At 43.3% G+C, this 15,659-nt stretch overlaps 1 protein-coding gene across 1 annotated transcript; it reads right to left on the minus strand.

The window, feature by feature from the left end:
* Nucleotides 1-1,950: 1,950 nt before the first annotated feature.
* Nucleotides 1,951-14,909, minus strand: LOC119164142 (ADP-dependent glucokinase). Its single transcript, XM_037416252.2, has 5 exons — nt 14,439-14,909; nt 9,725-10,012; nt 7,645-7,781; nt 6,262-6,532; nt 1,951-2,674 (listed from the first exon to the last, which is right to left on the minus strand). The coding sequence occupies exons 1-5, from the start codon at nt 14,786-14,788 to the stop codon at nt 2,254-2,256; spliced, it is 1,467 nt and encodes a 488-aa protein (XP_037272149.2). The 5' UTR covers nt 14,789-14,909; the 3' UTR covers nt 1,951-2,253.
* Nucleotides 14,910-15,659: the final 750 nt, after the last annotated feature.

Below are 15,659 nucleotides of genomic sequence, written 5' to 3' on the forward strand. Positions count from 1 at the left end.
CGTGGAAATGCCGGCCTTTGCAATGGCATCGTGAAAGAAGAGATGCATAAATAGAGATTTGTGTATAGAACAGTGCTTAGGCTCACTTCATCGGCATACATCACTAGTCAACGTGTGCGTAACAGATAAAAACGGCCTACTTGATTTCCGTGTACGTGAAACGTGAAAAATATGCTTCTGTTTTCGGCGTTCCGATGGCCATCGAATTTCAAATGAACTGCGTGGTGCTCAGTTGACTCAATGACCTTCAAAACTCCCCGTGTAGCAGATTGTGTTTCACCAATGAGTGAGTAGACTATTGGTTCACGAACTTTCCAAGCACCCGTGTGAAGTGGGTATTATTTAGCACTTAACTTACAGAACTTTGCCAAAACTTGACCCTAGCATGACCTACTGTGAGCTACGTGAAGATGACTATAGATTGCGGTTATGCCTTTTAAATCGGGTACGCCACTCTCAAATGCCTTAACCGAAGAGAAAGAAAAAAAAAGTGAGAGAAAATGGAGGAAAAGTCAAAATATAGAATAGAGAGACAAGAAAATGAGACAAACAAGAAAAAGAAGGAACAAAAGAAATAAAAAAAAGGGAAGCGAGCAGATACACACACCTGCACACAGACATATAAAAATGTTCACCTCATCCGGCTAGCGTATTGTCAAAAGACCTATATGTGCACAAAGGCCACAGTGCCATATTTGTAAACATGGGCTCACTGAAATGCCATGCTGTTTTTTTACATTTTTTTGCATGACAAGGATGTTCTACTAGAAAGGGTAGCCAAGTGCTTCTATGTATGTCAGTACAAATGTATCAATTTGTGGACCATGCACCGTAAGAGACATTGAATGAGTGTCCTAGTTTAATGCATCGCTAAACCAACTGCTGTTCATATGATACGAGACCACATGACTATCTAGAAGGACAAGCTAGACTAAACGGTCTTGTTTTAAAGGCACCTGTGTTCGTTCTATGGAAAGGAGCTTGTTTCCCTACAAGTTCAGCTTGGGCCTGCTCTCCAACAGGCTTTCATATCATCTCAATCATTATTTAGTCTAATAGAATGTGGACTAGCTGTGACTTACTATAATTCATTTCTGTAGATAGTTGGCAGCTAGATAAATAACCACCTGGTGTGCACACTGAAATTAGTACTGAAAAAAAAAAAAAACAGAAGGCATGCGCAATTCAAACATTCTGACACAAAGTTAATTAGTGCCTATAAAAATGTAATTAAGGAACCATTGCAGCGCTAACTGATGGTCAATCATTTCCTTTAGATATGCTTCACTCATGGTTGATAAAGGTAAAATTTAACAAAAATGTGTCAAAATGAACTATGAGAAAAGGCAGGGGGGGACTAAAAAAACGTATAAACGTAAATTTGTCTCGGTGAAAAATATGATAATTATTTCCAGATGTATTTATGAACTTTTGTTTCTGCATAACTTCATAGCCATTAAACCCGATAGCTGCTTCTCACATGCACAAAAATTGGCGAATCCAGCTCACACACCAAAACATACATTTCATTCCAAATAAAACTATCAGTGAAGTGTCAGTTCACCTGGAAGGAGTATTCGAAAGCAACTCTAAGACCCTTGTCGCTGAAACTTAACTGAAGCAAGCAAGCCAATATCGGACACAGAAAGTAATGAAGTCAGCCAAATAATATGCCGCGAGCTCATCAGGAATGTATTACCTTATTAAAGCACAACAAGGAATCCATGAAAAAAAGGGGAATTAAGAAAATATCAGACAATGAGCTCAGAAAAGATCAAAACAGAGGTTTTAGAAGACAAGTTTCTCAAGGCCTTGAGAAGAAAGATGACCCACTGTAGCTGGATTTGCAGTGTTTAGTTGCTGCAATCGGTGTTGCTACTGTGCCAATCCCAACACTCTTAACAGAGCTGGCAGACTATGCCAGGTACCCTAAACATAACTGAACTAAAAGTACGTTCAACAAGCTTTCTTGTCATGGTAGTAAAGCTTACAAGCCAGCATTTTCACAAATATACGATAACATCGAAAACATCATGTAAACAGTCCTCTAAAAGCTTCAGCCGTCACTCATTCAAATTCAAGAAGGAACCAATGGCCAATACTTTTATGCAGGTAGTAAAGTTCCAGAAATGCCTCGTGAATAAAAAAAAAAGAAAGTGTGCTACTGTACAATGCTGCTTTACAGACACCCGAGAAACGACTTGCAATTTGGCTCAGTTGTCGGATTACAGTTGGGCCCAGAGCAGCTAGGTACTAGACTTGGAGTACGATGCCGGCCGCCGACACATTATCTCCACCTCCGCCGGTGTGGAGGACCTTGGTGCACACTAACACGGGTGCTACGCAGATCTCGAAGTCCCGTTCCTGCCAGCAGGCTACGGGTCGCTTGTTGTTGAAGGGTATGCGGCGGCCTCCATTGCCGCGGCTCGTCGTGAACGAATCGTCCATGATGACGCGCGCATGCGTAGTGTCGATGTCGTGCGAGCCACACGTGTAGCGGTGGGCGGTGAGCGCTGCCTTGGCCGCAGCGGCGAGCGAGTTCTTCCACGGCGAGTCGTTGGCGACCAGGATTGCCTGGAAGGCGAGAGTGTGAATGTGCAGGCGGGTGAGCGGCCTTCGGCCTGCGTCGTCAGGATTGGTGCTGCCTTTCTTCGGAGCGTTTGCCTTGAGAAGCCTGGGTGTGCAGAAAAATGAGTTTCCATCAGGAACATTTGAAAAGCAAGTGATCAGATTGAGCCTATTGGTTAATCGAGAAAAAATGCAAGGCTTGTGCCAGAAGTCCTGAATATCTTGCAGTACAAAACCAAGGTCAAGACGAGAGCTGACAGATGAAAACGCATTGCGGGGTATAACTATGACCAAACGAAAATTGAGGCATATGCACTAAGTGAATGATGATAAGTGGGAAAAGCTGTGGGGATTCACAATTACTCGAATGATGCTCCTGAGCTTCCCACCAATCATGGTCGTTCACTTTCAGATATGCTGATATTTTTGCCTCATGATTGTAGTGGCTTATAGGGGTACCTTTTATGTGGCAACATGCTTAATAATCATCATCATCGTCGTGGTGTGGTGCATACTGGGTACCTTGCTTGTGGTGCGCCGTGATGGCAGCAATCGCCACCAGATTGCACAACAGCTACACGCGGCATTCTGTGAAATGATGTCACCACTACATACACAATAGGTGTATTTTGAGGATTCATTATTGATGAAGGAGAACATGGCATGTATGGTCTCAGGGTGCTGCAGGACTGTGTGTGCATAGTTTGAAGAGAAAAAGAGTATTGGTGAAAAGCGGGAGAAGGAAGATGTTACACTGCAATATAGAAAAGCTCTCTAGGTTCTTTGAGGCCTCCCCAAGAATATTTCAGATGAAAAATTCTCAGTTGCTGTTCGAAAGCCTAGAACAGTAAACTTGTGGCACAGTTGGCGCAACTTATAATACCGAACTTGGCACAGCAAGCGGTAGAGAGGTTGGACTGTAGCAAAATGATGAAAACTACGCACCTGAACTATCATTGCCTAAACTAGCTGAGCCAACCAATAAACATCCACGGTATCAAACCCACAAATACAGGCTTAAAAGCCACTATGAAATCATGGCAATTTCCATTTGATGGAGTGTATGCGTACTTATTGCTTTCTGTAAAAAAAAAAAATGAATCTTACAACTTACGGCAGTAGCCTGCAAGGTGCTAGGCTACAAAGGTTCGCCAGATATGGGGGTAACCTGTAAAGTTACGAGCTAGCGAGAAGGTGGAGCAAGACATTGGCCCAGTCATGGTAGCACGGAATGAAGGCAACTCTTGTGCTCCTCATAGAATGAAATGGACAGTGAATGCACTGCATACCTTGTAAACAAGTGCTCTTTGCCAGCTTTGCAACCTGATAAGTACAACACACTGTTTCCTCTTACTCCTGTGACCCATCAGTTCTGAAAGCAATAATAATGCTGAGCATGTACGTGAAAATGCGTGGCTCGCAAACGTAGCAGGTGCAAGGCACTCAAGATAAGGCCACAGGCGATGGCACGCTATGCAACACCTGACTGGCTGCTGATGGTACCGTAATTACTCGAATCTAACGCGCACCTTTTTTCCGGTTAAGCGAGTTCATAAATCACATGCGCGTTAGAATTGAGTACGAACAAAAAAATTACGGTCAATCTATTGCCATCGCAAATCCAAAATGGCCGCCCCCTACGTGCGTCGGCATGGTGCGTCGGCTATTTCTGCCTATGTGTTTACCATGTGCGGCACTTCGTACGTGTGCTGAGGAGTTCGTCATCTAGTAGTGCATTAGCATCGACGACGTGGAAGGGCCGATTCCAAAAACTCGAGTGCACCACGATGCCGCTTTTAAAAGAAAAGTCATCGCGTGTGCAGAAACGGACGGAAATCGGGCCGCATGGCGGTCCTTCTCGAAACGTGCGTGCGGGACCGGCGGAAACAAAAGCAGAAGATTGTCGACAGCAAAGCTTCAAGCAAAGGCTTCAGTGAACTACAGCAGGGTCGGTTTCCGCAAATTGAAGAGCTGCTCCGCGAGTATGTGCTTGAGGAGGGGGTGGCACAGCGGCCCATGACGACAGAACTGCTCCAAGTGCGGGCTATGCAATTAGTCTTAGAAAAAAGTCTAATGCGGAGCCTGTTTAAAGCGAGCAGGTGCTGGCTAATTAACTATATGAAGAGGAAAGGCTCTTCCCTCCGAAGGGGAACATGCATCTGCGAAAACTTTTGCGGAGAAGTACGATGAAAAGCTTTACAGTTTTCAGAGGTTCGTCCTAAACTTGCGGCGCAACAACGGCTACCTGCTTGGGCAAATCTGGAATGCCGATCAGACGCCTCTTTACTTCGACATGCCTGGCACCACAACTTTCGAGAAGAAGGGGGCGAAGCAAGTTCGCGTGCTGACATCGGTCCACGGTAAAACTACAGTGACGGCAATGCTCTGTTACACGTCAGATGGGCACAAGCTTCGCCTCATACCTCATATTTAAATGGAAGACAATCCCGAAAGGAATCGTTTTTTCGAGTGGTGTGATCGTGCGGGCCAGCAAAAAAAATGGGTGTGCGTTGCAATCGATATCTTACGTTTTTTTTTTTTTTCGCGGTGGAAATCGGGTGCGCGTTACAATCGAGGGCGCGGTAGAATTGAGTAAATACGGTACTAATGAAATTGGCCACTATGTCCCTTGTTAGCTGCACTGATATCGATGAACCATTCGGACATTTAATGAACACTGCACCGTTTTCATATAACAGCCCCTGCATGTAAATGGGAAAACTGCAAATGTGACCTCCCTTCACTGGTGGTGCGAGACATAGGGAATGACAGCCTTGGTCTTGGGTGATGCATGCGACGTACTTGTAAGGACTAGACACGCCACAGCATGGCAAGCTGAGTGTTGCGGTGCGTCTAGTCCATCTAAATACATAACAGTGCTATTTCTCACAACAAAGTGTTAACAACTACAGGTGAAACTTTCCCATATGAGCCAGGCCAATACAAGTTTAGCCTAGTGTGTTGTGGTGGGTCTAGTCCATCTAAATACATTACAGTGTTACTTCTCACAACCATGTATTAACAACTACAGGTGAAAATTTGCAATATGAGCCATGCCGATACAAGTTTAGTCAAGTAATAAATCATAAAATTCCCTGTTCAGATTCCATTCTGTCCAACGGGCCAGAATTCAAAAGTTGCTAACAGTTTTTCTTTTTGCGGCGAGTAGTATGAGCTCGAGTAGTAAAAATATTGAGTGACAGCCAACAGAGCTATACTCTGGAAATATGTGCATTGCTAGTGCATATGGACTGGAAACGCAAGCGGCATTTCTCGTAACCATAGTAAGCAAAACTGCGATCACAGACATGCGATCACTGATTGGTTTCATTCCAGACTCTTGCAACCTGTCTTTCTCTATGTAAAGGAAACTTCTGTTGAATTGAACATGTTTTCTTGGTTTCTTCAGATTCTTGTTAATGTCTACTGTATAGTATTTGATGAGAAATGATTCAAATCAATTAGTATTCACTTCAAACCACAAATGAACAACACTCAAATCTGTTTATAACAAAGTTGCACTTTACAGGAAAATAAGTCCTTTATAAAAGACATATACTTGCCATTGGCAAGGCACTTCTCTGTTGATCATTATAACAGATATTTCGTTACACCTATGTTTGTTATATCGAGGTTTGAGCATATTCACCCATCCGTACTAGACTGCCAAATTTGTGCAACCTGAAAACTCACTCGTAGATATCTCGCATGGCGTCGAGAACGGTGGCCACCCTGGGGTACGAGTCGGAGACATACGAGACGTTGCCGTACTTGAGGATGCTCAGCAGGTTGGGCAGCTCCTGCTCGTTCATGCCTAGTGAGTCGGCGTACGGAAGCACGTGCTCCACCAGCTCGTGCAGCAAAGATGTGTCCGTGTAAGAGGCCATCTCGAAGTGCAGCGGCACTGCCCGGTCAGTTCGTTTCATCAGGGCCTGCACCTCGCGGACATGTTTTTCTCTCTGACCTTGAAGAAAAAAAAAAAAACAAAGGATGCTAGTCACCATCTATAAATGACACAAAATGTATCTAATCAAACAAACAAATGCGCCAAAGAAAGCATAAAGGCCATTATTTGTCCTTTCTTAACTGCAATGTAATTATTCTCACTTAAACTGAAACGAACTTTCATTTTAAGTGGACCTCCACATAATGTCCACTATACTTTCAGTGGCTCGGTTGTCGCTTGTATTAGTTGCGGATAACACAGAAAAAAAAAATCTTGGCCCAGTAAAGAAAAAAAGTGATCTGAACAGATATGCCAAGTTTTCCTAAGAAGAACTGTCAGAGAAGAAAGTATGCAAGTCTAATACAACTTCAGAAGTCCGCGCAGCTGCTGCTCCTCAAAGGGCAATGCACAGAAGCCTGCACCAGTAGGCACGCACTCCAGACTGACGTAACATGCTGGACGACCAGTGACGCCCCCTTCGGAGAACAACGCCGAATGAAATAGGAGGACTATTTGTTTAGTAGCCCTACTACGAACTTATTAGGTATGTTTATAGAGGCATAGACCGAAGCGTCCCATTGTAGTTGAAAGCCTAGCAGTAATCGTGTATTATTTCACTGCGGTTTTACATGAGTGGACCACCAGCATCAGCAGGCTGGAGTGCATATTTGAGCACCTTTAATATCCTGACAAGTATTACAGTACTCATATTGACTTTGACATTTCTTTGAAATATTACAAATTTTGAAATACTTAGGATGAAAGAGTATTATAACGTGTGCAACTTGCCTAAAAAGGAGATTTGACTGCAGCATAGCCACACTTTAATGCTATTTATACGTATTACCTGTATACTAATCAGCTTTAATTTTTAAGCTTAGAGGTGCATTTATGGGTTTACATGGCCTATGTATGGCATGTGCCAGTAAGCAAATGCAATAATTATTGGAAAAGAGATTTGTTGCAGTTGACATCTGAGCCTCTATGTTTACATGGACGTGTGTACCACAAGTAGAGTTATGAACCTGAGTAGGAGTTTATGTTTTACCTGTAGTACCAATGAAACTGACAATCACCGTCAAAATATAATGGTTAGTTATGTTATTGCTTATTAATTCCTCAGGGTGCACCTTTTTCAAATGGGAAGTTGTCCATCATCTGAAGCGCCGACACAACCAGCAGCTTGGGCTTGAATTTTTCCAGCTCGGGCACGAAGCTCTCGATGGAGGCCATCTTGGGGTTGGTGTGGTCATTGTGGATTATAAACCTGGGTGCAGAGGGGTGGCACACAAGTGAGTTTACAACAGATAACTGAAGATATGAAAAAAATCACTGCATAGGATGGCTACCTCAAAATTCAATGATGTTCTCAAACAATAACCCACTGACCTGAATCGTTATCCCTCTTTAGTGTCACTTCAATTCAATATGAAATAGTTTTATTTGCCATTTTTATTCACCAGCAACGGTAGACAGTAGGTGAAAATTAACACGATGCTTGAAAAGGAACACGCCCCAAGCATCGTCCCTATACCAACAATTTTTCTCCTTGCCAATTCGTTCGCTTTTTCCCTGCATCATATTATTGCACTGTTTGTAGCTAGCTAAGGGTAAATACCAAACTAGCTCAGACTGCTGTGTCCCTGGTAAACTTCTTTTCTCATGTGACTGAAAAATGCTATGCATTCTGCATGCATTGGAGTACACTCCCAACAGTGAAAGCGCCGCAACCAGTCGATCACTTGGCAACAAGTCCATTCGCTTCAATCTGAATATGCTTCTATTTGCGCTCTGCAAGCAAAGTAAGAAAGGAAGAAAGCCACACCTGCTCCCTTTTATCTCTAGCTAAAGGCAAAGTGGAGTACTGCCAGTGCATTGCTGACAATGCTACGTGTACATTGCATCGTTTCTCGGTGAGAGCTTGCGAACAATCTGATAAGGAAGACAAAACAAGTGGCATTTTCCCTCCGACTTCCAACGAAAATGATAAGTGCTTGAAGTGCTTTTTTAAGTACTATACCTTGTGCGAAGCCTTCAGTAAAATTCCTTCAGCAAATGTCACACTATTTTTCTGACACCATTAGGCTACAGAGAGCATCAACAGCCAAAAGCTGTTCTTGGTTTATATCTATCAAATGCTGTTCCCATTCGCTATTACATTCAAGCCCCACTTCACTCTCTCTCATTTATCACTAAATCACACATTGGACTGTATTATGCTTCACTTGAAGCTTCTTTTTTAACTTTGCAAACACTAATGTGAGGTTAGTCGGTACTGATCCATAGCTTCTGGAAGGGAAAAAAAAATGCACCATGGAAGAACACAGAGGCTTTGGCTCACCTTTGGGGCTTTGCCCTATAAGAGGAACTAGTAATAATGGCAACGATCAACTGCCCATCAAGATTTGGGTATGTTGGGTGCATGCTGAACAACGAAACATTGATAAGCTTAAAGTAGATAGCTTGTACACTGCAGTATTTCATCCACTGTTGTTCTATGCTCCTTCAAATCGCTGATGAATGAACTACCCATATATTTATCAGATTCCACCCTACCTGCACAGTATACAAAGAGCTTTTATAAGGACTAACTACGTATTTCATAAATTTCTTATATATACGCAAAACTGCAGGAGACACAACTTGTAGCATGACAAAATTCGCATCATTTGTACAAGATACCAGCGAAATGTAACTAGTAAAAGGAGCAATGAATAGCTTCATTACATATCTATGAAATGTTTTATGTAAGTTCACATTGCTCCTTTTACATTCATGGTTCTTTTTGCAATTCATAAACATGATTAATATCCCTGCCACAATCATTGAAATGGTTTTGAAAAACCTATTATGTTAGTGTATCTATCATAAATAACAAAATATATTTAGCTGATTTATTGACCACCTAAATTTATGTGTTTCTTGCGACAACATATACAGAATACAGAACTAGGATTCTTTAGTTCGAAAATCCCACAATGCTACAGTGACACATGCAAGAATGATACAGGAAGAAGCACAAGCGGAAAGGAAAAGCATCATTCTTGTGTGCATTTCAGAGCACGTGACAAAATTCAGTTACTTACTACTAATGAGCCTCTACCTAAAAGATAATAGACTACCACACAACTATTTGATCACCACTTTCGTTAAATACTTTAAACTGCACTACCGTATCAAACTGATAATATCAAAATGGTCTTTGCTAACCTGTTCGCACGTGGTGAGTGAAGATGGCCCCACCGTTCACCGGCGGGATACTCGAGCAGCAGGTGCACCTCGTCATCGGTGACTTCTGGCCCAGCCACGACGATGCCCTCGGGCAGCTCGGCACGCAACTTGGGCGACATGTGGGCACCAAGCAGCACCTCGCAGCCTTCGTAGGCGAACCGCCTCGCCATCAGCGGTGCGTTGCCTCCGATGTGAAACTCTGCGCTGTCGGCGCTCTTCGCCGCCTTGACGAGCTCGGCGAATAGTGTCGCGTTGGAAACAAAGCGCCTGCATTGAGCAATTACAGTAGAAGCACATTAATTGGACACCTGTTAATTCCGAAATTCGGATGGCTCTATTGGTCACGGCCAAAGTGCATGTAAATCTATGGGAACAAACTTTCGTTAGTTCGTCAAAATTCAGCTCCGCACCACTTCGTTCAGAGAAATGCTGACCGCTGCAGCTACACGAAAGTGTGGTAAAGCAGCGCTGGCACTACTCGAGTGAAACTGAAACATGGGTGGCATCGGTATCGTCATCAACTAGACGGGTGATCACAACATCACCGAACGTCGGTGCTTTTTTCGCACCACTACGCTTTCAGCGCCATTTTCCTTTGTGTCGTCATATGTACACAGTCCTTCCTAGCGGAGCTCTCTCGCTTTTTTTTTTCATTGTGACTGTGTTTGCATGCCACCACATGAGCAAATAAAGGTATGATTCTTAAACTTGATTTTAATGCTTTTCCTGTTCATTCATTATATTGGCATTAGGTTCACTTGGACATTTTTTTCGGTCTGTGAAATTTAAATTAACGAGCCTTTTTTGTATAATTCTTGTTTGACATTAGACCCCAATATAAGTCACTTGATTTTTTATGCACCTGTCTAACATAACTCAAAGGCAAAAGCTGTATTCTTTGTCCTCTAGTCGAATGTGTCGATTCGTCTCCCCCCCCCCTCAATCTTTTAGCTCCCGTTGCTGTCTAGTAATGATACTAGAATCGCAGGCATTGAAAGCTTTATGCAAGTTATACTGCTTTGCAGTCGCATTGCGTCCAGAATTGGGCCCACTTCTGATCAAACAATGAAGTCACCTGATGACATCGTGTGATGTCACAGTAATGCCATGATGACCTCACAAACTTAGTGACCAGCGATGTCATGGTGACATCACCAGATGATGACTTTGAGCATCAGCATGACTGATGCTACAAGTTATTTCTCATGTTTGGTGAGGCATCTAAGGTTTTTGACATAACACAACTCATGTGGCAGCAATACACCTTTCGGCACTTTTTATGGTCAGCTTAGGGATCGCTTCATGCAACAACAGTTACTACTGCTTTTCCTAAAATAAAACATTTCCTTGGGTGAGCTGGTCCTTAAACAAAAAAAGTCAAACCAATTGTCCGAAAAGCAAGAGCGACGTAACTAAAGGAAAGAAGTGTAATTTCGAAGGCTTGTTTTCTTTGCCTGCACCCCCCCCCCCCCCCCCCCCGTTTTTTTTGCTAGTTGTCATAACGTAGCCACTGATCTTATTCCAACTGGCAGCCTACCAATAATCCCTCGCATAAGACCATCACTATGAAAGAAGGAAACAAGTGCAAATTTAAGAGCTCAATTTCTTTGTTGTAGACAATATTAAGAAGAACAAACAGACAATATTACAAAGGAAAGCAAGAGGAATGTTATTAGAAGCAATTGTAATGTGAATGCGAAGAAAGAAAAGTGGACGAAATGGTACTTGCCGATGGCAAACTATATCTTCGTCTACTTTCCTCTCTTTAACATTTACATTACAATTACTTCTAATAACATCCTCTATACTATCACATAGATGATGCATGGATGCAGACTTGAAGTTGATAGACATTCACGCATCTAAATCCGCAACTGACAAAGCTAGGTACCCAACATGTCGCAAAACATTATGCCGGTCATTTGGTGCGCAGTCTGATATGTGGGGTTTAATGTCCCAAAACCACCATATGATTGTGAGAGACGCCGTTGTGGAGGGCTACGCAAAATTTCGACCAACTCAGGTTCTTCAACATGCACCCAAATCTGAGCACACGGGCCCACAACATTTCCGCCTCCATCAGAAATGCAGCCGCCGCAGCCCGGATTCGATCCCACGACCTGTGGGTAGTGTGCAGTCTTTGTCAAACACTAATGCACAGTTAAGGAAAGAAGTGGAAATTTAAGGGCTCGTTTTTCTTTGTTAGATGCAATATAAATGAAACCTAGCAGACAATGATGCCAAGAAAAGATTGCCGCAGAGTATTCTTAGGAGGAAATAACGAGTCAGCTTTAACATTGTCTACAGATATCTAGAAAGCAGGAAATTTATGAGCATTATTGTTTAGTTGAAGCACATACTATGTTGTGAAGGACATACTAAGTTGAAGGACGAAGGGACAAGTTGCCGCAATTGGGGCCCCAGCCTGCAACTTTCAGACAATGCACCCAATGCTCTTCCATTTGGGCTACTTCACCATTTGAGCTCCTATCGACTTCATTACATATATCTGCACATGTAAACCTGGCAGTGTTAGTGCCGCTAGAACTCACGACAGTGATTGTGGTAAATTTCTTTTTTTTTTTAGAAATTTAGTAGTGAAATATGCGTGTACCTGTATTGTGACATCAGTTGATGACCAGTTAATGAAAGCACAAGACATATTGCGTGTGAAACGAGTAAAAAAAAAAACCAGACACAGAAGTTAGTTAGTAAAGTTGGCTTTTATGGCGCAAAAGCAACAATGGCTACGATGCACCAGACACTGGGCGATTTCGATAATATGGTTAAAATGTGAGGTGAAAAACAGATTTCTGTTTACAGTTTGCTTAAAAGATCTGCGGCCAACCGAAAAACATCCTGTATGGGGATGAGTGCATTTTCTGATGAACATTGGCCGTAGAGGTGTTTGTGTTCTGTAAAATTGTTTGAAAAAAGAAGACACACTTACTTTAAAGACTGGGCATGTTATTAAAATATGATTGATAGTCAGAGGTTGCTTGCGATGTTCGCATTCTGACTCATCTTCTCCGCGCAATAAAAAGTTGTGGGTGAGGCGAGTATGACCTATCTGCAAACGGCATAGTGTTACTTCGATGAAGCTCTTTTGGTGACACAGAAGTAAACAAGTATTCCCAAACACGAATGACGACATATGTCAGCAAACATATGATTGAGTGAGGATGTTAGTCATTGGGCAACAAAAGAAAAGGCACCAATGCAGGCTATTATCTCAACTTCGTGCGGTCAATGTGCAAAGGCACAAATTGCAATAATGGAGTGCAGGTGTTTTTCACAGGCCGACACAGCAGCTGAAATGGTTTGGTTTGATTTGGTTTTTATGGTGCGTAGCCAACTTAGGCCATCATGCACCAAACGCATGGCATGGTTCTCTTAAAATGTTGGGATGCCTCGCCGAGCCCATGTCTAGACAAGGGCCTTGAGGATACCAACCAGGTGCAACACGTCCATGAGTGCGACGAAAATGACTGCATTATCCGAGAAAATGATGCAGTCACACAGTAAACCTGGAAACAGTTGCTTGGCGGTGAGGAGGAAGAGACGACACCGTTGTTAGCTTGACCACTCAGCAGTACAGGTGTACCCTTTGGACCTAAATCAACAAGCTTGATAACCTCAACAGCCACTCGAACCACGTGACGCACTCGGTGCCCCCAAACGTGCCAAGCCCCGATAACACAATCTCTGCGTCCACCTAGCTGGAATTGCGCCAGAAGCGAAACGGCGGACAGAGAGTTATCAACCCGGGCTGCTTGCACGGATAACGATTAAAAGACAATGGACCCCCGTACATAACCTTGCCGAATGAAAGAGGGGTGTTTTGACACACCCCCGTTTCATTCAGATTTGACAATAGACTGCACGTGCAGGTAATCTAAAACGGGGAGTCCGCGCCGTTTTCGCAGAATAAAAGGTCAACGAAATTATTCTACGCATACAATAGCTGCGGGGTGACTGACAGTCGAGCCTGATGATAGCGGAACTGTAAATATCGCGTCTGCGTTTTCGAAATCTTGGCGAATATTGAAGTCTCACAAGAGCCATTAAAAAATAACACTGATGCCATCGAAGTTGCCTAGAACACTCGAAAGGCAACATCATATTGTGAAAAATAAAAATAAAGGTGACTGACCGAAAGAGCTAGCGGGAAGCGAGCCAAAGATAAAAAGAAAAAGCTCGCAGTCAGCGCTAAAAATCCGTCGACATTTCATCGACCGGAAAAAAACAAAGGTCGTTAAATATCGTCAGCTGTGCGCTTGCTCCAAGCACAGAAAAGAAAAAAAAAACGCTAAGCTAGATAAATAAAACCGATTTGTTTTTAATAAGCGCCACGCAAGCAATCGATTCACGAAGCGTAGACATTTTGCGCTGCGACAGGAAAAAACGGTTTGAACGAGTCGTAATACGTCCGAAAACGCCCAGTATAAAATATTCTTCGTATTCTTTTGCGTCATCCCCGATCTCTGATGGTTTTCATCGGATAAACAGGCCAAGGACTGTCCGTAACAGAAAGCCTGCAAGTCTAGAACTTCACCGGCATCTTACTTTTCTCTCCGAATGTGTGCGCTGTACGAACCGTGAATCAACTAGCCAGGCAGCAAAAGGCTTTCTAATAGGTAACGAGAAGGTTGTTGCTTTCTAATAGGTAAACAAAAATGTTTGAGTAACTTACTCGGCCGCTGCTCCATGCCGGAAGTAGTAGGCGAAGACGCGCTGAAGGTCCCTCTCGCTGTGGATGACATCGATGTGTTCGGGATCGTCAGGAGGCTCAATGTGCGCGAACAGTTCCGAACTCTGGACGATCAGGTCTTGGCAGGATCCGAAACCGATCGCGATGCGAGTCTTGGGAGCCACGGACACCTGGCTCTCGGCTTTGAGCAGTCCGTCCAGTATCAGCTGCAGGCGCTGGCGTAGATCATCGTCGGCTTGCCGCTTGTAGTATATGGCGTAGAAAATGACTAGTGCTGATATAACAGTTGTGGCAGATAGCGTCCACTTGGAGGTCGCGGATGCTGCGATCATGGTCGGCGAAATTTTGTATCGCCCCCTTTGTATTTAGACGGCGGAGGCGAGGGAATTTACGGAGGAGCAACGGAGGCTGCACAGCCTCAAGCTGCCATGACCAGTCACGTGACGACGACAAACCGGCGCACGCAGTGACGTTTTGCTGTTGTGTGCGTGTCAGCTTCCGCGAATAAAAAATAGGGCGTAGCGGAGCAGCACTGTGCATGCTGGTTTTGGTTTTGATTACGCTTTTGTTGCGTTCACAGTTTCACGTTCACGCTTTTGCGATTGCGAGTATAGTTGTAGAAGTTATAGTAGAATTTGTCGTTGATGTCCACAACAGGCCATGAAAGAATGCAGCGTTTGAAAAATCGGTCATAACATACAAAATGTGTTTACATGAGAAAGTCGCTGCATGGCACTGAATGTGCTGCAATACAAGTTAATAAATTTAAAAAAATATTTAAACAAGTACATAAATACATAAAAGATTATAGTATAATGTCTCTAGCAAAAATGCTCATCGCTGGCTTCATTTTGGCGCCCCTGCTTTATGATGTACTGAAGAAGTGGTTAGTGAAGATTTTTACGATTCGTTCACGCAGAACATTCCGTCCTTATTTCAGTTGTGCCGCATATATATAACAGTTATGATGATTTCAATAAGGTGTGCCAAGTGGCTATATGGTGTGCATCCAGTGACATTTCCGCGTAGAGGTTGAAGACCGATGTTCTATTTATTATGTAATAAAATCACGTTGACCCGGGGCAGCTCACAAATCATCTCTCGCACACTACCTGAAAACATCGAGTCTGCCACGACGACACCCTCGCTATGAATGAAGGAAAGAAGTGAAAACTCAAGAGCTCGTTCTTTTTTTAGGGGTCG

The sequence above is a fragment of the Rhipicephalus microplus genome, chromosome 8 (genome assembly GCF_043290135.1).
Source record: "Rhipicephalus microplus isolate Deutch F79 chromosome 8, USDA_Rmic, whole genome shotgun sequence".
Classification (NCBI taxonomy): domain Eukaryota; kingdom Metazoa; phylum Arthropoda; class Arachnida; order Ixodida; family Ixodidae; genus Rhipicephalus; species Rhipicephalus microplus.